At 41.3% G+C, this 25,247-nt stretch overlaps 1 protein-coding gene across 6 annotated transcripts in view; it reads left to right on the top strand.

Moving 5' to 3' along the window:
- The window catches only part of TOX (thymocyte selection associated high mobility group box), a 333,028-nt gene that overhangs the window by 262,287 nt on the left and 45,494 nt on the right, over positions 1 to 25,247 (top strand). For all 6 annotated transcript variants that reach the window (XM_002710517.6, XM_089335279.1, XM_089335278.1 and 3 more), the window contains one exon: positions 21,462 to 21,743. In XM_002710517.6, the coding sequence (XP_002710563.1) occupies positions 21,462 to 21,743 (282 nt within the window). The remainder of the gene's footprint in view (positions 1 to 21,461; positions 21,744 to 25,247) is intronic.

The following is a 25,247-nucleotide window of genomic DNA, read 5'->3' as shown; positions in this document are numbered from 1 at the left end:
GGAAATCATGAAGATTTACCTAATGATTCTGCAGTTCAATAGTTGGTGCCTAATGTCTGGGGGGTAAGTTTTTCATTGTGCACCCAAGTTTGGCATTCAAAACAGAGCACTGGGGCCATCCCTGTGGCATAGCGAGTAAGACCGCTGCCTGCAGTGCCGGCATCCCGTGTGAGTGTTGGTTCGAGACCCGGCTGCTCCAATTCCAATCCAGTTCTCTGCTATGGCCTGGGAAAGCAGTAGAAGATGGCACAAGTCCTTGGGCCCCTGCACCCACGTGGGAGATCCAGAAGAAGCTCCTGGCTCTTGGCTTTGGATCGGCGCAGCTCTGGCCATTGCAGCCATCTGGGGAGTGAACCAGCGGACAGAAGGCTCTCGCTCTCTCGCTCTCTCTCTCTCTCTCCCCCCCCCCTCCCTGCCTCTCCTCTCTCATGTAACTGTGGCTTTCAAGTGAAATAAATAAATCTTTAAAAAAAAAGAAAAGAAAAGACAACAGAGCACTAAATAATGCAAGTTAAGGACCCTGATCTTAGAATTTAGATTTTTGGTCTACCAAGTCCAACAATCAATGAACACACAGATTTGTGCCCTGTTTCTCACACTGGTGTCCATGTACCACCTTGGAGTTGGTCAGAAATGAAGAATCTCAGGCCCCTCCCCAGACTTTCTGAATAAAAGTCAGATTTTCTAAATTAAATGTGATTTATTTATTTATGTATTGGTTTCACTTTATTTGCAAGGCAGAGAGACAGAGAGACAGAGTGATCTTCCATCTTGTGCTTTGCTCACGAAATGCCCACAACAGCCAGGGCTGAGCCCTGCTGAAATCAGAAGCCAAGAACTCTATCCAGGTCTCCCAGGTGGGTGGTAGGGACCCATCAGCTATACATCCCAGGGCATGGATTAGTAGGAAGCTGATCAGAAGCAGAAGAGCTGGTACTCAAACTGGGCACTCTGCACTGGGATGTGAGCATCCCAAGCAGCATATTAACCACTGTGCCAAATGCCCACCACCAGAATCATGTTTTAAGAAGATGCCTATGGACAGCCAAGACACTGTGGCAAAAAATGACCTAAATGAAAGATCTCTGTGAGTAAGATCCCAGAGGAAAGAACAGGCCATCAAAGAAGGAAGTACCTTTCTCTGAAGGGAGGAGAGAACTACCACTTTGACTATGACCTTGTCTAAATAAGATCAAAGTTGGCAAACTCAAGAGGCTTCCATAGCCTTGGCAGCTCATGACAAGAGCCTAGGGAGATTACTGATATCATAAACAAGAGTGTCAATTGTTAAATCAACAACAGGAGTCACTGTGCACCTACTCCCCATGTAGGATCTCTGTCCTTAATGTGTTGTACTATGCAAATTAATGGTAAAACTAGTATTCAACAGTACTCTATACTTTGTGTGTCTGTGTGGGTGCAATCTATTGAAATCTTTACTTAGTATATACTAAGTTGATCTTCTGTATATAAAGATAATTAAAAATGAATCTTAATGAAGAACGGGATGGGAGAGGGAGTAGGAGATGGGATGGTTTGTGGGTGGGAGGGTGTTTATGGAGGTAAAAAGCCACTATAATCCAAAAGATGTACTTTTGAAATTTACATCTATTAAAAAAAAAGTTTTCTTAAAAACTATTAAGAAGAAGATGCCTAGCAGATCCACTTGCTTATTCAGAAGCCTGTCCTAGGTAATTACAGATTGTGATCCTACTGTGGGATGGGCAGAGTGGATCTTTAGATGAGTTTGTCAGGGACAACCTTTCTGGGGGACTGCCCTTGAGGGAGCTTGAAGGTGAAAGCTTTGTTCACCTCAACTTTGCTCTTCAGTGTCTCCAAACATCACTTTCAAATCTGGGCCCACATCTGTGTCACATATTGTCAGCAGCTAATGAAAATTTGGGAGGGTGGGAAGGCAGGGAATACAAACCTCCTACCCCCACCAAGAAAAAGAACAACAAAAATGCTACATGCTACCTTCCTATTTATAAAAAGGAAAACATTAACATGTGTTCATGTTCTTCAACTAAAATATCCCTGTCCTATAAAAGTAGAAATAAAAGGTAATGTATTTTTTTTAAAGTTCTGACTTCTGTGTTTCCCAAGAGCATTCTCTTTTTTTCATTTGGAAAATAAATTGTTACTGGAAAAATTCTATTAGTGTAGATGCAGAAATGATCAGATGGTTTTAAATTTTAAAACTGCCAGATAGTCTTTCTTATTCCCTTTATAATAAGCTCTAAACTTTAATGGTGTGAGTTTCTCTCTTTTCCTTCAATTGATCAATGTAATTGAGGTTTTTCCCATTTATTAGAGTTGTCATCTTGTGGTCATATAATTATGCTAGTGATATTAAATATGCTATAGACACAAAATTGTAAATACAATATAGAGGAACCATGAACTTATTTCCATATCATTAAGCCACTTTTTATCCATGAGTAAAGTACATTTTTCATAACTTGCAAGAAATATCTTGCATTGCAGTAGCACACATTGAACATTCTTTTAAAAGCCACTCAATTTGACACTGGTATTTGGATTATTTTATAATCAGGGAGTAAAGGGGATAGCAGATTTACACATATCAATATGAAAATGACTAGAGAGAATGATTCCACTTCTATTATGTATGGCTATTAAGATTTTTCCAGCAGGCAAAAAAAAATCAACTAAATTAAGACTACATTGTGGCCTTGCTCAAGGAAAAGATCAAATGCATGAACGTTTGTGTCCAAAAGTAAGCTTTAATACAACAGTTGTTCCTATCAGTTACTTTGTTGCAATTTAATTTTAGTAATAAATAATGCTACTAATTTTATTACCATGGCATTGAAGTGTTTGGAGTTTATCAGTCCAGTAATCATGCAAATTCTAAAATAATTTCATCCTTCTCATGTCCAGAACTCTGCCTCTGTGGGACTGTACTGTTGAACCAGTGCTTGATGACTCTGTCCTCCTTGTTCCACAGTAGCTGTTTTACAGTATAAGATCTATTGCTTAAGTAGTTCTGCTAGTAAATAGACTGACCCTCAAAAAGGCTTTAGGTTTCATCTAGAGTATAATTTGCTATTGTTGTTAAAATATGCCAAAGGTCAGCATTTGGCCATCGTTTAAGCAGCATATCAGAGCACCTGGGTTGGAGTCTTGGTTCTGGCTCCGAATTCCAGATTCCTGCTAATGCACGGCCTAGAAGGCAGAAATGATGGGTCAAGCAGTTGAGCCCCTGCCACCCACTTGGAACAGCAGATTGAGTTCCTGGCTCCTGGCTTCTGCCTGTTCCTACCCTAGATGTTGTGAGCATCTGGGGAGTAAAGAAGCAAATGAAAGATTTTTTTCTGCCTATCTGTGTGTTTGTGTGTCTGTGTCTGTATCTTGCTCTCTCTCTCTCTCTGTTTCTCAAATTAAAAAAAAAAAAGTCAGTGCTGTTACTATAACAAAAGTTAACAAAATAATAAATTATGATTTCTAATCTTAAAAAGCCCAGACAGATTAAAATACCTTTAACAAGGTGCAATCAAATAAAATTCTCAATTATCTGGCTTCTTTAGTATTTCTCTTATCCTTTCTTGTCTTGTGTTCTGTTCTCTTCTCATATAGTACTGTTAAGATCAGAAATATATTTATTAAGAAGGGTGTGGGACAGGTTTTTTGTCACAGGAGGCGTGCATTGCATATTAGAGTGCCCAGGATCAAGTCCCACATCCACTTCAGATCCAGCTTCCTGCTAATGCACACCCTGGAAAGCAGCAGATAGTGTCTCAAGTACTTGGGTCACTGCCACCCTCCTGGGAGACCTAAATAGGTTCCTGACCCCAACCCTTGCTGTAGTGAGCATCTGGGGAGTAAACTAGTGAATGAGATCTCCCTGCCCCTGTATTTCAAGTAAATAAAAATAAACAGTCTGAAAAGAAAATATAAGATGGGTGTGACCACAGATGAGCATACACAAAGTCCAGTGTAATCCATTCCACAGGCACAAAACTACAAGGATATCAGTAAAAGGAGAATCTATGCTTCTATGCTCTTGAATTTCCTTGAGATTCATGAAAAATACAGTTGTGCAATCCATTTCATTTAGAAGCAGGTGTTTAACTGGGGCAGAAAAGTGGATGGTAGCATTCTAGAGCAGTTTTCAACAAGAATCAGAAGAGTTACTAAAATACCCAACTAAGTTATAAAAGACACCCTCCTTCCTGGGGATACTTGGACATCTTGCTGAAAATATTTTATCCAGATCATTGACAGGAAAACTCAGCCTCAACAAGCAGCTGGTTGGCTCTTGCTCTGAAATGTGTGCTTGCCATGGCAGGGCCGGGTCAGAGCCATTGCAGTCAGCACATGTGTCCCCCACCCCCACCCCCGTTGTTGGGTTGAACTCCTCATAGACAATTTCGAAAGCTTACAGTGGCCTGGAAAAGGTTCCTCCAGGGCCATGCAGTTTGGAATGTCCACATTTCATATGCAGTATGTGGATTCAAGTCCTGACTCCAGCATCCTGTTAATGCAGAGCTTGGGAGGCAGCAATGATGGCTACATGGGAGACCTGGATTGATTTCCCGGCTCCTAGGCATTTGGGAAGTGAACCGGTGGACAAGATGCTCTCTCTTCCTCTGTCTCTCCCTCTCTATCTCTCTCCGCTCTCTCTCAAATTTAAAAATAATTAGGCTGGTGCCACAGCTTCCTGGGCTAATCCTCCTGCCTGCAGCACCGGCACCCCGGGTTCTAGTCCCGGTTGGGGTTCTGGTTCTGTCCCGGTTGCTCGTCTTCCAGGCCAGCTCTCTGCTGTGGCCTGGGAAGGCAGTGGAGGATGGCCCAAGTGCTTGGGCCCTGCACCCCATGGGAGACCAGGAGAAGCACCTGGCTCCTGGCTTCGGATCAGCACAGCGCAAGCCGTAGCAGCCACTTGAGGGGCTGAACCAACGGACAAAGGAAGACCTTCTCTCTGTCCCTCTCTCTCTCACTGTCTAACTCTGCCAGTCAAAAAAAATTTTTTTAAATAATTAATAAAAAGGATAAATTAAAGGAAGAAACCATTCCTGTAGATTTTGCTCTGTCTTTGAGGTCCACAGCTCCCCAGTGAATCCCCTCCACCATCTTCCTCAGGAAGATTACATAGAAAGATGCCACTTCATGATGAAGCAGGAAAAATTGTCTTTAACTAAGGTGGAATGCAATGCAGAGAGAAGGGCCTTCTTTGTGTTGGAAGTTACTGATACCAACCTTCAAAGCCCATCAAGCATCCATTTAGTCTTTTACTACTGAAGGGAAAGGAAACTTTTTTTTGGCTGATTTTTTTTAACTGATATATAAAAACTGTACATATTGGTGGGGCACCATATGATGTTTCATACTTGTATACATTGTATAATGTTTAAATCAGGGTAAACATATCTGTTTCCTTAAACATTTACCATTTGAATGGTGATGTTCAAAATGATTTCTTCCATCTTCTTAGATACACACACACACACACACTCATATATATATATATGTATATATATATACACACTATATATGAATATACAGTGCATTACTATCTAAAAAAATGTTTTGCAAGTAAACTGCCTACCCGGTTTCCATTCCTTACAAGTAATGTGTTTCAAACTCCTTTTGCTTTTGCCTATTGTCTCAGAGAGATACTGAGCTTCCACATAATTGATCCATGAGCCCAATCTAGGCCCATGCTGAGACCTGTGCACCTTCCACTTTCTCCTGCTGTCTTGGTTCGCTTCTTCTCCTACCCCCACCCCCCTGTAACACACTTCACCAACAACTGAATGGTGCAGATTGTCAAGGGGGGCAATATAAGGAAAATTTTTGATCAAAGTGGTTGAGCCAGACATTCTCTGAACAACATGTACATGGCAACATTTTCACCCACTGAGATGAATGGTGGAGGCCAGTGTTGTGGCATGACAGTTAAGCTGCTGCCAGAAATGCCAACATCCCATATAAGCATGGGTTCCAAGTCCTGGCTGCTCCACTTCTTATCCAGCTCCCTGCTGATGAGCCTGGGAAGATAGCAGAAGATGGCTCAGTACTTGGGCCCCTGCCATGCATGCTGGGGACCCAAACCTGACCTGTGTCCGGTTCAGCCAGGCCCAGCCGCTGCAGCCATTTGGGGAGTGAACCAGTGAGTGGAAGATCACTCAATCTCTCTCTGTGTCTCTCTCTCTCTCTTTCTCTGTCACTGTGCCTTTTAAATAAATAAAATAAATCTTTAAAAACAAACAAGCAAAAAAGGGAAAAAGAAATGGATGTGGTAAAAAGCCAGATAAAAATGAATACTCTTGCTGTGTCCATAAATGTATTTTTAGGACCCACTGGAAAACCCAAGTTATTTCTGAACCATCAGATCCATATTTGAGGACTGGTGCAGTGATTTCGCAACTGATGTAGCAGCAGATGTTAGTGAATTTTTAGTTTTTGTCTTCTTTCAGTTAGAATGGCCTTTTTCTTCAGCGTATCATCTTGAAGCAACAGACTAAGTTTCTAGCCTTCCTAAGACTTCAATGATGAAATTCTTTATGATCAAATTTATAATTCTCATACAAAACTCAAACTGTGAGATTGCTCTTTATTGAATTTTTGAAAACCATGATTTGTTTATATTTTCATTTCTAAGGTTTAAAGTTATCCTTTAGATGAAAAGCTGCGTGTTTGCCCTATTTTTGTTCCATTTTATTTCACATTATCTTAGGCGATTCATTACTTGTTTAAAAACATAGCAGATATACTGACTGTGCAGCAAATGGTGTGTCTAGTGTCAACTATATTCCCTCCAGAGTTAAGCCTGATCCATTTTTCATTCCTTGTGTGCCTGTCTATGTAAAAAGCATTCTGAATCCCGAGTGTTGCTCACTGCAGAGAAGTGTGATGCACACATACTCCGGGTTGCACCATTGTCCTCTGCAGCTTACAGCAGTGTGTTTTGGATTATCGCCATTAATCCCCTCTGATTTGTGTTATGGTCTGTCTTCTTGCCAGGAAGATCCTTGAGCATGGGAACAAACTTGCCAGGGTCTCTCATAGTGTTCAGTAAAAAATTTTGAATTGAATTTCCTACCCGAGGAATCAGTGCATTATACCCTCTCATTCTAGGTTCTACCTGAACCTTCCCTAGCAAGCCTTCCAACTCTGTTTTGTTAAAAGCACATCTAGTAACGTGAGAGCATACACTGGGCTATTAGTGTAAGTGTCATGGTTGTTGTTACCCTTTGAGATCAGGCAGCCTATGACAATTTCTAGTTGATTCACTTATTGAATAACTAACACTCCTCTCTGTGAGCCTTTGGTCCCCATTGAGTACAATGGCAGTGATGACTATAATGGTTTTTCAATGCATTAAAACTTCTTGGCATGGTACTGGTTATATAAGATGGGTTCAATAAGTAATACATATTATTAATAATAGAGCTTCAAACCATGGTGGCTGAAGGCTAGGACTGAGCAATTGAGGAAACTAGTCCATGAGCTACTTGTCAGGTACAGACTGTTAAAAAAAAAAAAAGGAAAAAAGAAACAAAAGAAAGAAAAATTGTTTACTCGTTTTCATTTTATTTGAAAGACAGAGAGGAGAGAGAGAAACAGAGAGAGATCTTCCAACCACTGGTTCTTCCCCCAGATGCCTCAGGTTGAGCCACATGGAAGCTGAGAGCCAGTAACTCATCCAAGTCTCCCACATGGGTGGCAAGGATCCAGGTTCTCGAGCCATCATGTGTTGCCTCCCAGAACGCACGTTAGAAAGAACCTGGAATTGGAGTTGGACCCAGGACTTGAACCCAGACAATCTGAAATGGGATGGGCATCCCAAGTGGAATCTTAACTGCCAACCCCTTGCCCTGATGTCGCTTTATGTCAATATAGCTAAGTGTGGTATACTGGAGGAAGAGATTTAATATGTCAAATATTTACTGTTGTTGAATCCTTGATACCCAAATTTATTTTATACTATCTACAACACAGGGTTATCATCATGCAGGATTATGGTCTTTTCTTTGTAACACCTCACCCTGTAATTATCTAATTTCAGTGTCTATTTGGTAGGTGTTAAACCTGTAAATGATAGATAATTCAAATTATTAACGTTAGTGCTTTAAAATTAGTTACTATTAAATCTAATTATTGGTTGAGAGGGTCTATGCTAGTGGACATGGAAAGATCAAAAAAAAAATTGAAGAAATTTGTCCAAATTAAAATTAGAACATGTAGCTCATATATTCTAAATGAGTCTGTGTGCTTCTGCAATAATAATTTTATTATCACAAAGTTACAGGATAGAGTTTTAATTATGACCTTTATATCAGTAGAAGCCATATATTTGGGATTAAAAACCTCCAGCTTTCACTAGTCTAGTTAAAGACTATGGCTTGATATATTCTGAGCTCCAACTTTTATAAAAACCAGAGAACACTTCTAATAACACTTTTCTAATTTCATGGTTCAATGCACAGTCAGTAAAGATTTAAATAATTCAGAAAGAAAGCCTATTCTCTTTCTTTATTACAAGTTTGAGTCAGGCAAATTCTTTGACATTTAATAGGTTTTTAACCCTTTTAATAACTTTTTATAATGAAATTTATTGGCAGTTGTTTTAAAGAAAGGGTTATTATATTAGCATGAATAGCAGTCAGTAGTTTTTATGATTAGTTTTGAGACCTTGACCTTCTATGACTGAAAGTATATAAAGGCACAAATGAGTGAGTAATGTTAATATTAACTAAATTAGGTATACCCAGAAATATAGAGACTGTATATAACTCCATTCATCCCATTATCTAACATGTTATAAAATTTTTGCCGACAAATATTTGAATCTTTTAATTGTTTTAAAGGAGCTTAAGGTCACTTACAGAGTCAGACACTTTGAAGGAACTGAGAGACATGGTAATGTTCTTACACTGATTTTTCCCGCATCATTAATGCCATGCTCGGTAGGACAGAATTTCTAGCCTTTTCCTATCTTGGCTTCATGCTATTCTAATGTTTTGTAATATATTAGTAAAAGGATTATTGTATGATTTCCATAATAAAATATTAATTTAAGATTGTTCTTTTCTCAAGTCCTCAGTAAATTGAGAGCATACAAATATTCTGTGTAGGGAGGCTGTTTCCAGCAGAATCTAAGGTTTTAATTTTCCTTCTTGAGATGTATTTTGATGCTGAATGTCACGTATGTCTACTGATTTAAGAGCCTCCAAATGAACTCAATATCAGTGTTCTGAACTGATGCTAAGAAGTCAGTATTCCACTTGACATCTCCATTTTTGCTAGCATCCCATTAACATTCCAGTGGAAAGTATGAGAAGGCAAGTTGAATCCTCAGGTTTAAATATAGTATAAAAGATGCATTTTGGCTGACTCATGCTGCTATAAACACCCAGAGCTAGTTCTAGAGGCAAGCCACGATCCACAAAAGGCACATCCCCCAGCACTTCCCAATGTTCTTATCAACTGCCCTTCCAATCCATTCTTTGTGTTTCAGTGCACACAATCCTTTGAAAATAAGGCACATTACTCAATCACTTCTCCGGGCATGTCAAAGTGAAAAGAGACATTAGCATGTTTGAATACACTGTTAATATCAAATTATAACCCCTTGTGAACACAACACTCACTGCCTACCCTTTGTAGCGCAGATAGAAAAGGCATGATCTATACACACAAAGGGCTTTACTGACTCTGATCATGGGTAGACCTGAAGCAGATTCATAGACTCTTCTTCCCAAAGGTGTCAGATATTTTTGTAGGAACTGCTAATTCAGATATTTGGGGAACCAGAGAACCATATGATCCCCAAAATCCTTTTGGACAAGCCCTAGCTTCTAGTGCGTAAGTCCCTCATGTCCTGCCATCCATTGGAGTTATGAGAGATGCTCCTTGCCTTTCAAAATTAAACTTTGCCCCGTTCCCATTTGCATTTTTCTTTTATTTGTGCTGGGCAGGGGAGCCCTTTCCAGGGCTCGCTGAAGCACAGTGTTGAGCTTGGTAATATTGACGTTGATAGTTTAAAAATCACAGCAGGAGACAAATAGCATTGGCATGAAGCAATCAGAAAGGGGGCAACTCAATCTGAGTCACAACATCTTTCCAACTGTGCGGTTAAAAGGCATCACTGTACCCCATAACCTCCTGGCCCTCATGGTGATCCAAAGGAGAGATTAGATATACAGAGTTTATGGAAGAGAATGCTGAACTATGGCTGCAATCCCTTTTTATACAGTAAAAAATTTCTGAACCGTATATCTACCAGTTAGCCTATTAACCTTGATCATGGAGCTATTAAAATGTAGGTTAGAAGTTCAACCTTTATCAAGGCTGTTTGCTTTCTCGCAGTGAAACCCTAAGGCTCGTGGACTGCCAGCAGCCCCACTTAGCCCAAGCAAGATCCCATAGCTGCAAGCTTTGAGCTACCAGAATATTTGGTCACAATTATGTCAGTGGCTCACTGTGAACCAGAACTAGCCAGGGACAGGAACCCAAGGATGTTGGCAAACATAAATAAATAAATAAATAAGCATCAGCATGAACTAATGCCACCAACACAAGTTTGTTTTTGACAAAACACTCTCACAGCCCTTATCTTAGTTAATTCTCACAATATACTGCAAGGCAAGCTTTGAAAGTCAGCATACTTCTCTCCTGTTTGTCTCCTCAAACTGATCACTATCAAATAAACGACATAGCACTTATTGCGCTGTCTCCTCCATGACAAAGTGAGCTGCATAAGGGCAGGGATTTTGGTTTGTGGGTCACCATTGTTTACTTGGTATCTGCAACAGTACCTGGTATATAGCAGGCATTCACTAAATACTTGTTGAAAGAGTGTCTCTGTTTCACAAGGTGGAAAGTGAAGGTCAGATGAATGAAAACTAAAAGAACTCATTACAAACAGGCAGGCTGATGTTGTGAGCAGGGTTCCCTCGACTGTCACACCATCTCCCATCTATGGAAAGGAAAAGAAAAATAGAAATCATATAAAATGGAGTCCAGTGGTTTTTCCTGTAGTTTATGAAAATGAATGCAGACGCATACACTGAAGGCAACTGGTGTGCTATGTGAATCTGCTGGGTGTGGCTGAATTAGAAGTAGGGAAGAGGGCTTGGGCCAGGTGCAGACACTGGGATGTTGAGGGATTGAGGCCCTGCCTCCCTCTGCTGCTTCCTGCTCTTCCACATTTGGACTTTGGTTTTTCCCTGGGAGAACATTACCAAAAATAATAATGTATTTAGCCAGTGTGTGATTATTTTTAGCCATCATTTTTCATTTTTTTGTTTTAGCCTCACTTTTAAAACTCTTCTGTGATCTTTTCCTCCAACACACCAAATCCCTTGAGGAATCAAGGTCCCATTCATGAAAGAGACTTCCATAGAGAAATGGTTGTGGTTTGAATGATGACGAAGGTCAGGCATTCCAGAAGTTTGTGTGGGCAGGAGCGCTGTTTTTTTCCAGGCGGTTGTTGTCTTCACTAAGGTGATAGCTCCAGGGATTGCTGTCTGGCTGGCTGGAAACGTCTCACCAGTTGTGCTCCAGGAAGCTTGTGTTCTTGTGATTAGTTTAAGCATGATTCTTTACTGTTACTAAGCTACAGCTATCCCATTTGAGCTTACTGTAAAGAAAACTGAACTTTGCTTGTTCCTATTGCCTTGTGGAAGAAAAGTAGAACTTCTAATCATGAAATTCAAAAACAATTTTGATTTTAGAAATTTAGACTTGAAATGAAGCTGTTCTGACATAAAATACTCAGGATAGAAATACATTTTGGCTGGCGCCGTGGCTCACTTGGCTAATCCTTCGCCTGCAGCGCCGGCACCCCAGTTGGGGCGCCAGATTCTGTCCCGGTTGCTCCTCTTCCAGTCCAGCTCTCTGCTGTGGCCTGGGAGGGCAGTGGAGGATGGCCCAAGTGCTTGGGCCCTGCACCCCATGGGAGACCAGGAGAAGCACCTGGCTCCTGGCTTCCAATCGGTGCGGTGCGCCGCGCTGGCCGCAGCAGCCATTGAAAGGAAGACCTTTCTCTCTGTCTCTCTCTCTCACTGTCCCCTCTGCCTGTAAAAAAAAAAAGAAAGAAAGAAATTCATTTTCATGAAAATATCCAGCCTTTCTTTTGAATCTCACTTTCCTTAATCTTTAAAAATATAGCATGTGCTATGCATATGTTTTTTCCATATTTTCCCACTTTTAACATTAATTATCAGTGTTCAGTGTCAATGTCTAATAAGAAAAATATTAAAGCTAATTTAGGGTGCACGTTTCCAAATAATAAACAGATCACACAAGAAGATCACAAAGAAATGACTCTTTTAATTTGTTTAGACAACAAATAATTAAGCTCTCTCTTGGAAATGCATTTAGGAAAATAATAAATAAAATTTGATTATTGAATTTACTTGCACATTTGTTCTGGCATATACATTTACATATTAATTGAATCACTAGAAAAAATATGTAATCAAATTGAGGACTTAAATAATAGCAACATTTACATTCTTCTCATAGACTCTGGGGTGCATTCTTCCTAAGAAAATTGGAACTGCTTTGCCTTCCTGCCCTGATTAATCATGCAAGGCTGTATGGACGACCAACAGCAAGGCTCCGAGGTGTTTCTGTAGATGCTAGGCATAGTATGTGTTCGACAGCATATATGAAAGGGATGGAGAGTAAGCACTTGTCACAGTGGAAGTCAGCAGGGTCTCCTCATTGCCCTGGGGAAAGTTCCACAGCAGAGGGTGTCAGATGCTGACAGACAGGGGGAGATGGAAGGACTTCAGAGATTCCTCACGTTCTCTTGCTCCTGCTGCAACTGGCAGACTTCCAGGCCTTGCCTGCGTAGACCAGAGAAAGCAGCAGCTGGTGAGCCACATTAGCAAATAAGGCCTTGGGGCTAGCCGTGTTCCAGCGCTCTGTTCACCAACTGCTCTTCACTCAAACAGCTGGATCAGAGCAGAGAGAGCCAAGGCGTCGTTAGAGTTTTATGTGTACAACTGTTTTGATATAGATTGTCTGCTAGAGGCAGAGATAATGATAGCTTTCAAGGCTGGTGTGTTGGATCAGCAAGGATGCTGATATCTGAAGGCATAACAAGACTACAGAAGGATTGTGAAACACACATGGTTTTTAAGCACCTAAAGGCAGGTCTTTGGGTCTGCTGGCATTCAAGTGTTGAATTTTAACACCATTTAGTGTATAATACAACTAATGTTATTATTCCAAGAATTGGTTTTTTTTTTGCATTGTAGTTACACTAAATTAATACTCATTTTTGAGAATGATCATCTGAGATGAGCAACAGGAGTGGGTTTTTTTTTCCATCCCACAGCAAATGGAGTGAAAACACATGGTGGTATAAGTATCAAATATTGCACATGCAGTTCCCCACTTGGGCACCAACTTCAGCCCGACACTCCAGCTGCAGGTCAGTAGGCAGGGAAGGCAGGAAGGCAGCCTCTGTTTCAGGCTGGGGTTCCCAAGGCAGGGCATGGGGGGGGGGGCATATATGCTGTCTTCTTTGGTTTCTAAATTGATTTTATTGGTACTTTTATTGCTTTTTGTTAATTGAGAAAAAAAGATGTGAATGAAATCTCTTCTTCCCCAACATAATCCTCCATTCATTTAATTGACTTTCTTAGCCCCCGTAATTATTTTTTAACACTTTTTTATTTATTTGAAAGAAGAGTGACAGAGAGAGAGGAAGAGAAAAGAGAAGTCTTCCCATCTGCTGGTTTATTCCTCAGTTGCCTGCAAGAGCCAGGGCTGGGCCAGACCCAAGCCAGGAACCTGAAACTCCACCTGGGTTTCCCATGGTGAGGGGGCAGGAACTCAAGAACATGGGCCATCATCTGTTGCTTGCCAGGTGCAATATCAGCGAGCAGAGTAGCCAGGACTCAAACCAATTATATATGGGATGCTGGTGTCCCAGGTGGCATTCCAACCTACTGCACCACAACAGGCACTCCTGTTTCTGCACTTTGAGCTTGTAACTGTTAAGGTGTATGAGTTAAGGTTATGCTAGCTGCATATACAGAAAACCCAAAGTTACAGTGAGTCTGCAAAGGTGGATGTTTCCTTCCCTTTCACATGACTCCTGTGTAGTATTAGGCTACACAGTAGGCTGTCCAAGCTCCTGGATCATCAGACCCTTGAGCTGCTTCTTTCTTGTGTCGCCAGCATCTTTAGGGTGCTACCTCATGGTCCAAAACATTTTGCCAAACTCAAATAAGCACCCTTACATTTTTGCCCTCAGGGATGAGAAAAGAACAAAGGAAGCTGAGCTCCTCCCCTGAAAGGGACTCCTTGGAAGTACCACACAGTGGTTTCACACCCCTCCTGGCGTCATGGCCATGTACAGCTGCAAGGGAAGCTACAAATGCCCTCCATTAGCCAGAAGATGGGCCAGACAGCCTACTTCCGAAAGCTTGTCTCTCAAGATGAAAATTTTCTGCCATACAGGGAAGCAGATGAATCACACTTTTTCATACCGTGTCTAATGCTAGATGAAGTTCACAGGAAAGAAAAAAAAATCATGAAAGTCATTAAAGTCACTATGTGTCAGTAGTATTCATTCCTCCAGTTAGGTACTGACACAGAAAATATTCTTTGAATGCTTGGAATACCAATTAACTAGAAGAGATCTCATGAGGGATTGACAAATGCATTAGTCATGGACTAATCAAGGATTACTGGGTAGAGGGTACATGCACAAGAGACTAAGAAATTACAAGTGGTGTCCCATAAAGAAAGGACAAACACAAATGCATTGACAGGTCAGAAGAAGAAAGCTCTGGAGCTTCGTGATAAGCTGATTGTTGAATTAGACTTCACAAGGTTTGATGTGTGAAAATGGCAATGGCATCATGGAATTGGTGGGGGGAGCACATGTATGTAAAATAAGTGTATTTCATTTCCGCAACAATATTTACTTATAGAGAGATTTGAGATCGTTTAACCTTTCCGCTCTTCTGCAGGCCTGTCCAAAACAGTCATCCCTGCATAGCTTGCTCAGCTGGAGTTAGAAGGTTCAGCATTTAAAGTACTGGGTAATCTACAACAAAAAGTGGTGTTTTTTTCCTCTTTGTAAAAGTTTCCAGAGAGCAAATGTTCATAAAATGGCTATTGAATAATGAAAGAGGACCATAGGCAAAGATGCATGATCCAGGGAAGAGATGTTGGAAAAGCATAGCAATGAATTTGGCTGAGCAATAGAATATATGAGGGCAATTGTAGGCACTAAGGTTGATCTAGAACTTTTCATGCCATGCTGAGGAGTTTGGATTTTTCCAAGTAGGCAGCTATTGGAAAGGTTTTGAGCCCATAGCACATGAAGATGAATTCTGGGAAGAGATTGTCTTTAGGTGAGCAAATGAAGACCTGAAATCGGTGAATTGCATGAAAATGGAAGAAAGAAGCGCTATTTTAGAAAAGACCCATAACTCCAAAGCATCTGGTAGAAAATGAGAGACAAGAGTAACAATCATTTTGAGTACAGGCAACAAGAGATGAAAATACCATCAACAGAAATTGGTCACATGGGAAAAACACAGGTTTGAGAAGGAAAACTTTTGTTCACTTTTATACCAGGAGTCATGACCCAATAGTGAAGTCTAGCAAGAAGTTGCAGAAATAGGCCTTCATCCTCATTTATTTTTTTAAGATGGATTATTTATTTAAGAGTTACACAGAGAGAAAAGGAGAGACAGAGAGGCAGAGAGAGAGAGGTCTCCCATCCGCTGGTTCACTTCCCAACTGGCTGCAATGGCCAGAGCTGTGCTGATCTGAAGCCAGGAACCAGGAGCTTCTTCCAGGTCTCCCACGCAGGTGCAGAGGCCCAAGGACTTGGGCCATCACCCTACTGATTTTCCAGGCCATAGCAGAGAGCTGGATCAGAACGGAGGAGCCAGGACTCGAACTGGTGTCCTTATGGGATGCTGGAACTGCAGGAGGCAGCTTTACCCGCTACGCCAGAGCGCCAGCTCCCTTCATCCTCATTTATAACATCCCTGGTGGGTGAAGCCATGGTGAATCTCACCTGGGTGCAAGAAAGCTGATTCAGATCAGAGCTGCCAGAGAATCATTTAGTGGAGGAAAGTTGTAGCAAGAAAAGCAATCAGTGAAGAATCAGAGAGAACAACCATTGATATTAAACATGACTTATGTGAATTATTCACAATAAATTAAAAACATTGGGCGTGGCCGGCGCCGCGGCTCAATAGGCTTATCCTCCACCTTGCAGCGCCAGCACACCGGGTTCTAGTCCCGTTCGGGGCGCCGGATTCTGTCCCGGTTGCCCCTCTTCCAGGCCAGCTCTCTGCTGTGGCCAGGGAGGGCAGTGGAGGATGGCCCAAGTGCTTGGGCCCTGCACCTGCATGGGAGACCAGGATAAGTACCTGGCTCCTGCCATCGGATCAGCGCGCTGTGCCGGCCTCAGCGCACCGGCCGTGGCGGCCATTGGAGGGTGAACCAACGGCAAAAGGAAGACCTTTCTCTCTGTCTCTCTCTCACACTGTCCACTCTGCCTGTCAAAAAAAAAAAATGGGCATTAACAGAAAATAGTATTATGCTAGTTCAGGATTTATGTTTGATATTAAGGAGCTGTTGTCAATCAATATGTTTCCTGAAGAAAATTAGCAATCAAAACATTTGCTTACCTGCATGAGCTAACTAATTATTCTTATTTTCAGTAATCAGACTCAATCCAGTTTAATTGTCCCCATATTACCTATTAGGCAATGATTAATACTGAACTGCTTCCTATGAAAGCATGAGGAAATGAAAACATTCCTCCTCATTCAGAGATATCACTGTGAATCTGAGGTCCGACTGTTGGTAACTACATCCATGGCTGAAGAGCTGGCTGAGCTCTCACGTTTGTGCTTATCACCTTCCACACAGTAGGGCTGTTCTTCATTCAGTAGGCTGCTGCCTGCTGGACCTAAAGGCATGGGTGACTCAATATTTTGAACTAATGATGAGTCTCTGGAAAAAGGGTGCCCTCCTGAGTACTTCACCATCCTTCCCCAAGTTGTTTCCTTACTCTTCTGTGCCCACACCTCCTTCTACTTCTAGGGCCAGGGTGGGAATGTAGATTTTAGGGTGCTGAGGTCTACCCAACATCACAAATTAACATGAGAAAGCAAAATGGTGGGAGCATTCTATAGGTGTTATAAAGTGAGATTGCTCTTAGCCTTTGGAACTTTCTTAGTTGTGGTCATAAATCTGGAAACTGTATATGAAAATCAACTTAAGAATCACTCCATGCTGAAGCCATGAGGTTTTGGATAGAATGAGATGAAGTAGACTCAAAATGACTGTGTTACAAACAATGCATGCTTTGTGACTTGGGACTTAACGTGAATTGGAAATTAAGATACCAATTAAGTACTTTTGGAAAGATAAATTTGAAATGTGATTTTGCTAGTAAAAATGTTTAATTTTTTTTTAATTATGTGAGAAAGATAGGGACAGACAGAGAGAGCTAACATTTTCTGGTTCAACTTCTAAAATGCCTGCAATGGCGGGGCTGGGCGAGGCTAAAGCTGGGAGCCAGGAAGTCAACCCAGGTCTCCCACATGGGTGATAGGGATCCAATTACTTGAGCCCTCACCATTGTCTCCCAGGAAGCTGGAATCAGGAGCTAGGAGCCAAGAACTCTAACTAGGTCTCCCACATGAGTGGCACTCAAGCACTTGAGTCATAATTCACTGCCTTCTTAGGGGCATTAGCAGAAAGCTGTATTAGAACTGCAATAGCTGGGATGCAAACTGGCACTCTGATATAGGATGTGAGCACCCTAAGCAGTGGTTTAACCTGCTGTGGCACAATGTATACTCCTCTAAGTTTCTTTTCAGGTCTACTCCCAACCCTGGCTATTGCAGACACTTGGGGGAATGAACCAGCAGGTGGAAGATCTCTTTCTGTCTCTCCCTCTCTCTCTGTCACTCTGTCTTTCAAATAAATAAATAAATAAATAAATAAATCCTTAAAACGATAGAGACTGAGACTAAACTGCATCTTTGGGTTTTCAAAAGTCAGCCCTGATTTTTATGATGCCTTCTGTCAATGGTACAACATGAAGGATATCAGTGAAAACTAGATTATTTCATAAGGAGGACTAATTGTAAGGTTACATGACCATCTATGAAGAAATGAGTTCTTTTTAGGAAGTATGAGTGGAGGCCTATTGGCCTGAACTAGATAAAAACAAACATTGGTTTGCGTAGACAATATTTGGAAAGGTACTTTTAATCATTAACCAGAACACTGTCTACAGGGTATGTAAAATGTTGAATCAGCTGCTGAATACAGAGTGACATATCAATGACTGGAATTGGGAGATACAGATTTTAGCTCCCACACTGAGCAAGGCATTTAAGCTCCGTGGACTTCACTCATTCATTTATATTTATTTATATAACTACTCAACAAGCCTGTACTGTGCCCCCTCTCCCACTTTCCTCCTTCCCAGACTGAGAGAGTCACTAAGGACCCTTGCAGCTATACCGTGAATTGTTGCATAGTAGTAACGGCTTAATGAGAGACTTCAAGATAAGGAGAATTATGAGCTACTGTTGAAGGATTAAATACAGTTTGGATTGTAGAAAAACAATAAGTTGAGTAGGGAATTAGCAGAGACAAAGTCATGGGGTAAGACTAAGCTTCCCCAGAAAAAGCCAGAAGTCTGGGATACCTGGAACTGAGCTTGAAGATAGATCAAGAACAAGAATTGGGAAGGTCTAATAGGATGAAATTGACTAATAAGAGAGCCACCCATGTAGGAGACCAGGATGGAGGTCCAGGCTCCTGGCTTCTGCCTGGTCTATGTGTGGTTGTATGTGTGTGTATGTGTGTGTGTGTATCCACAGCCCTCAGATAAGTTAATTTTTTTTTTATTTTTATTTTTTTTGACAGGCAGAGTGGACAGTGAGAGAGAGAGAGAGACAGAGAGAAAGGTCTTCCTTTGCCGTTGGTTCACCCTCCAATGGCCGCCGCGGCCAGCGCACTGCGGCCGGCGCACCACGCTGATCTGAAGGCAGGAGCCAGGTACTTATCCTGGTCTCCATGGGGTGGAGGGCCCAAACACTTGGGCCATCCTCCACTGCACTCCCTGGCCACAGCAGAGAGCTGGCCTGGAAGAGGGGCAACCAGGACAGAATCCAGCGACCCGACCGGGACTAGAACCCGGTGTGCCGGCGTCGCAAGGCGGAGGATTAGCCTATTGTTTGAAAGCCATGTATATGAGAGATCTTTAAAAGTCCAAGAAATGGCCAGCACCGTGGCTCAATAGGCTAACCCTCCATCTCCAGCACTGGCACACCGGGTTCTAGTCCCGGTCGGGTCGCTGGATTCTGTCCTGGTTGCTCCTCTTCCAGGCCAGCTCTCTGCTATGGCCCGGGAGGGCAGTGGAGGATGGCCCAAGTGCTTGGGCCCTGCACCCACATGGGAGACCAGGAGAAGCACCTGGCTCCTGGCTTCGGATCAGTGTGGTGCGCCGGCAGCGCGCCAGCCGCAGCGGCCATTGAGGGGTGAACCAATGGAAAAGGAAGACCTTTCTCTCTGTCTCTCTCTCTCACTGTCCACTCTGCCTGTCAATAAATAAATAAATAAATAAAGTCCAAGAAAATGCATTATGAAAAATATCATGCATTGGCTTCAGCTGTTTTGCCCAAAATAAACTTATTTTTAAATTCCATTTTCCACAAAGTTTTTAAAGTCCCTTCATATTTCCAAATCACAATAACATTTGCAGGCAGCATTGCAGTGGAAATTTTTATGAAACAGCATAAGATAATGTTATTAATTTGATTTTTTTAAAGTTTTAATATTCAGCTATAACCATATATCCCTTCCCTACCCTTCTCTTTTTCCGTACTCCTCTCTCTCCCTCTCCCTCTCCCTCCCCCCACCACTCTCTCTCTCTCTCTCACACACACACACATACACCATCTCTTTGCATGAATTTCCCCAGGTCCCCTCAGAGTGAACAAACAAGCTTCTATTAGCACCACAAAATGGTCCCCATTATTTTAAGTTTGAAAATGCTAGAGAAATGTTAAGTGAAATCCACCAGACTCCTCTTATACAACACATTTGACCTCTAGATACGTTAAGAGCTTCATCCTCCAATGCTTTTAATTCTAATCCTTGCTGAGACAAAATTCATTGCTTAAATTACAAGAGTGAGTCTCATTAAAGCTAAAAAGCAGTGACCCAGATAGCATAATGGATTAATATGGTGACCTTGCAATTTTAGAGCTTTACTTTCGAATCTGACTGTGCAGTCAAGTCATTTCAATAGTCAATTAATCAATTGGTTAATACCAGTGTGTAAATGTCCTGAATCTGAGAGTCAAGAGATCATTTTGGCCAGTACTACTCTATAAAAAATTAAGTGAAGAACACCAGTACACTTGTTAACTACAAATCCTTTCTTAAATTATCAAAATAAAATAATTAGCATTTAATGAATTTCTGTACATGTGTGACCTATAAATATGGAATATTAACAGACATTAATATTTTGAACTTATGTTAGATACAAAGGAACTTCAGAAAGCTCATGGAAACTTTAAGGTAAAGAAAGTTTGATTTTGGTGCAAAAATTTTTGAAATTCATGCATGCATAGTTTTTTCATAATGTACATTTTCCATGAACATGGCTTTTAAAATTCTATTACTGTCATTTAAAAATTGTTTTGTTATTGATTTTCATTTTCTTTGGAAGGCAGAGGACCACAGAGAGAAAGGGACCGACGTATTGAGAAATATTCCATCCACTGATTCATTCCCCAGATACACACAACAGCCAGGACTGCACCAGGCTGAAGCTGGGAGGCTGGAACTCAATCCAAGCTTCCCACATGGGTGGCAGAGACCCACGGACTTGAGCTTTCATCTGCTACCTCCCAGAGTGCATGTTAGCAGGAAGCTGGATCAGAAGCAGAGTAGCAGTGACTCAAAAGCAGGCACTCTGATTTGGGAAGCCAGTGTCCCACGCAGGGACTTACTGCAGTTCCACCATGTCTGTCCCTCCATGAACCTTTCGAGGAATTCTTGTATGACTGCAATTCCATTTTTTTTTGCCCCCAAATTAACTTAATTCCATTCTTCTGTGAAATTAATAAAGTATCTTCATATACCTATTCTAATTCTGATATAATACGTAAATGTGTATTCAGGATATATGTCTATATGTCTCTAATACAGAAAAACCATAACTATAATTAACACAGTTCTTAATGATGAAGTGTGATCGTGACGGTGACTGAATTCTCAAATTCTGTTCTTTGGTATTATTTTGGTATCATTTAGGGTGATATATATTGTTAGCATTATTTTACCCCAGAGAAAAAATATATGTGTGTAGTCCATAGGACATGCTGCAGTTTATAGAGTTTTGTTTTGTTTTGTTTTTTTTAATTGACCAGAAGCATGTTTCTGAAAAGTGCTTTCATATTTATTTACTATAGATGCAAGATATACGGAACCCAGAAGGAAGTCAGTACAGCTCCCACCCGCAGATGGCAGCCATGCGTCCCCGGGGCCAGCCCACAGACATCAGGCAGCAGCCTGGGATGATGCCGCCCGGACAGTTGACCACCATCAACCAGTCGCAGCTAAGTGCTCAACTCGGTCTGAACATGGCAGGAAGCAGTGTTCCTCACAACTCACCCTCGCCGCCCGGAAGCAAGTCTGCAACTCCCTCACCATCCAGCTCAGTGCATGAAGATGAAGGCGAAGACGGCTCTAAGGTAGGATCTTGGGACCAATGGGAAAGTGTCCCTCGGCACCTTCCACCACCTGTGGTGGGCACAACTTTGGAGAAACATTGATGAGGATGAAAACTTTATTAGTGAAGCATGAGGTTACAGACGGAATGGGTGGAACCATCTGCTTGTCCAGCAGCATTTTTAAGTCCCTCCTCCTTTCAATACAGATGTATGAAGCATAAAACTGTTTCTACTCACAAGATGTGAGATCTGTGTTGGGAGTAAGAAAAAATAATCTTGTAGGTCTCCATGTTCAGAATCTGGTCTCATTTACCACCCCTTCAAAATTCTCTGTTTTAAGGTAACCATTTTATTATATGTTAGAGACAAACAGAGAGTCCACATCCACATGTTTTCTCCACAAATGCATGCAATGCCAGGGCCGTGCCAAGGCTGAAGCCAAGAACCAAGAACTCAATCCAGGTCTCCCATGTGGATGGCAGGAATTCAATTACTTGAGCCATCACCACTGCTTCTCAATGTCTGTATTAGTAGGAAGCTGGAATCAGGAGTAGAGCCAGGTATCAAACCTTGGTATGCTGATACAGGTACACAGGCATCCCAACTTCTAGGCCAAATACCTGTTCTTGCTTTGATCTTAAGTAGGCACTAGCTTTGCATAATGAAGCACCCCACCCCCTTGTGTGTGTGTGTGTATGTGTGTGTGTGTGTGTGTGAGAGAGAGAGAGAGAGAGAGAGAGGCTGAGAGAGGTTGGGATGAGATGAAATCTTGAGATCATCTGATTCAACCATTTAGTACTGAGGATAAGGAAAACAAGGGTCAGAGATGTGAGATGATACCCAGAACCAGTGGCCTGTGTTGCTGCATACCTTGTGTTAGTCCCATGCAATATAGTTGTCTCTGCCTATCACCAGCAGAGCCCATCTTTTAAGTTATCTAGCTGGGAGGATGGGTCTTAAATGTCCTTAATGGGAAAATTAGCCACAGAACATAGTAGTAGTTCCTTAAAGTAGTAGAGACAGCTCTTTAAAGTGATTGCAGCAAAACCAAATATACTCTCTCCCCTGAGAACACCAAAATAACTTCTTATTGCCTTGACATCTGCCAGGCATCTTCCAAACCTGTCCCAGTGAGTACTCTTGTGTCAATGTACTTAGAAGACACTTGATACTAAATGCATGCTATGTATTTCTCCTGATTTTTTTTTCCCTTCCTTTAAAAAAATCTCACTAATAAGAACTCACCTGTGTCATCCACTTTGTTTTCTTTTCAGCTTTTTGAGAAATTTGTTTTAGGAGAGTTAAACTGTCAACATGCTACCAAAGGTAGCATCTACCTATTCTTAGCTTTGCAATAGCTGCAATACTTTTTAAGGAACCAGAAAAATAGTGTGATACCTAGGTTTATTTAGCCTGGTGACAATGACTGGACAGTTGTTTTGATGTTCTTTGCTCATTCTATGAATGCTTGATGCTCTGGTATTTGGAACCTTGATCCAGGAGACTTGCTCCATCCCTACCCAGGGGCTACCTAATTCCTACAAACAACAATGACTCCTCCCAACTGTCCCTCCCTGAAATATAGACCACCCAGTCCAGAGCCCACACTCCCAGCCATTCCTTTATGAAGTTCTCATGTACCAAACCAATATCCTCTGTCCTACATCATGTTGGGGCCAGATGTTGAACAAGGAGAGAGTGGCCCCCTTCTGCAGCTGTTCAAACTGTCCAATCCTAAACTGCCGCAGTGTGGCTGCCATGCCACCAACAATGGTGCTGGGTCATGCTCCACCTTTCCTTCTTTCTGTCTCCTGATCACCCTGGCTGTCTCCCACTGTGGCCCTTTGAGACACTTCTCATCCTAGGGGTCTGTGAATCTAAGCATCTCCTTTCTTGACCATCATTTCTGAGTCTGCTTTGTCACCATGCCTGATGAAGACAACCCAGGTACAAATCCCAAAACAGGTGCACAAACACAATGACCCATGCCAATCTCCCTCCACCCTCACCAGTTCTCCCTATTGTGAGTATGGGAGAAGACAGGAGACTAATTGAAATTACGTAAATAATTTATTAGGTGAGTGAAAGCCTGGCCTTTAGCTGACCATTTAGAGAGGCAAAATAATTTTCTGCAGAAAATATGGATTATTCTAATGGCATCTTACAACCAATGAGTTAGCTGGACCTAAATATGAACACCAAGAATTCATCTGTGGCCAGTGATCTAGATGTTTGATTCTACATGGATAATTCAAATCAATTTCCTAAACAGAGATGCTCTGTACTGTATTCTAAGGAGGAAAAAATAATGTTCTGCTCATAGAAAAGATCATTTGATACATCTGGATTCTTTATCGATATTCCTTGTTGGCATTTCAGGAAATTAAATGCAAAATTGCAGCATCTTCTGACAGTACATTCTATACAAGACTATTCTAATTACAATAGCATTTTCCACACTCTTAAACTTCTATGAGTAGAAACCTGAAGTTCACAGAGTTAACATTCACAGTTTCCACCCTTTACTATCAACCCCATAGACCCACTTTTTATCAATTTCATGTGGCATGAATTTATGTATTACAAACTTCTACACAGGAGTGGAGTGAAACTTTACTAGTGAGTATCCTACCCAATTGTTCAAGATCCACACATCAAAGTAATTTATATAGTCCTTTAGTAATGATTGTGCAGAATTTATATTCTATAGTGATATATTTTTGAATTATTAATTTGTGAAGTTGTAGGAAGGATTTCTCAAATATACACCTGTTAACCTGGCTTTTTTACCAAAACATTCACAAGTTCATGTTTGCTTTAAGAGTATTTTCCATCTCAAGAAAACACACCTTCCCATTTGTACTCTATACAATGTTTTCACCTTCTGTCCCATGCAAAATCTTCCTCCCCATTTTTTCAAGTTATATGTATTAAATACCTAGGAAGATCCTCTGGTGAAAACACTTAAGTATTTTTTTCATCAGTTAAGGGTTATGCTGGAATTTTGCATTCATGTGAGAGAAGGATTTATATGGAATGTTGTACTACAACAGCTACAGGTAAATGTGGAATAGCATGAAGTCAAAAAGATCATTTAACTCATTTTCCACAAGCAAACTCAAAAGGAATATTGAGTTCCACACCAGATACAGCAGCTTCTCTTGACATTTTGAGCTCTATTTAAGAAATCGCATATTGTTTCCAGTTTATCTGGTTGAACAATTAAATGAAATAAGTCTGTTTTGACAAAGAGAAATATTGTAAATACATCAGTAAAATTAATTATCACCTTATAAACACCACCCATGGTTTTGATTACTCCAAAGCTGTGTTGACAGCCTTAAGTCATAAATAAGGCATACAGTAAAGCATCAAAGAAATATAAACTTAGACAGCTTATGATTTTAAGCTTGTAATCCAGTACTTGTAATTTAACAGACACTTTAAGACACTTAAAGTATCTAGCATAACAAGGGTATTTTTGGCACAGCTTTCCCTTTGTAGAATTAATGGGATAAAAATCAC

The sequence above is a fragment of the Oryctolagus cuniculus genome, chromosome 6 (genome assembly GCF_051225735.1).
Source record: "Oryctolagus cuniculus isolate XC-2025 breed Fujian yellow rabbit chromosome 6, ASM5122573v1, whole genome shotgun sequence".
Taxonomy (NCBI): Eukaryota; Metazoa; Chordata; class Mammalia; order Lagomorpha; family Leporidae; genus Oryctolagus; species Oryctolagus cuniculus.
Note: the sequence above shows the minus strand (reverse complement) of the source record. Positions and strands in the feature narration are given on the sequence as shown.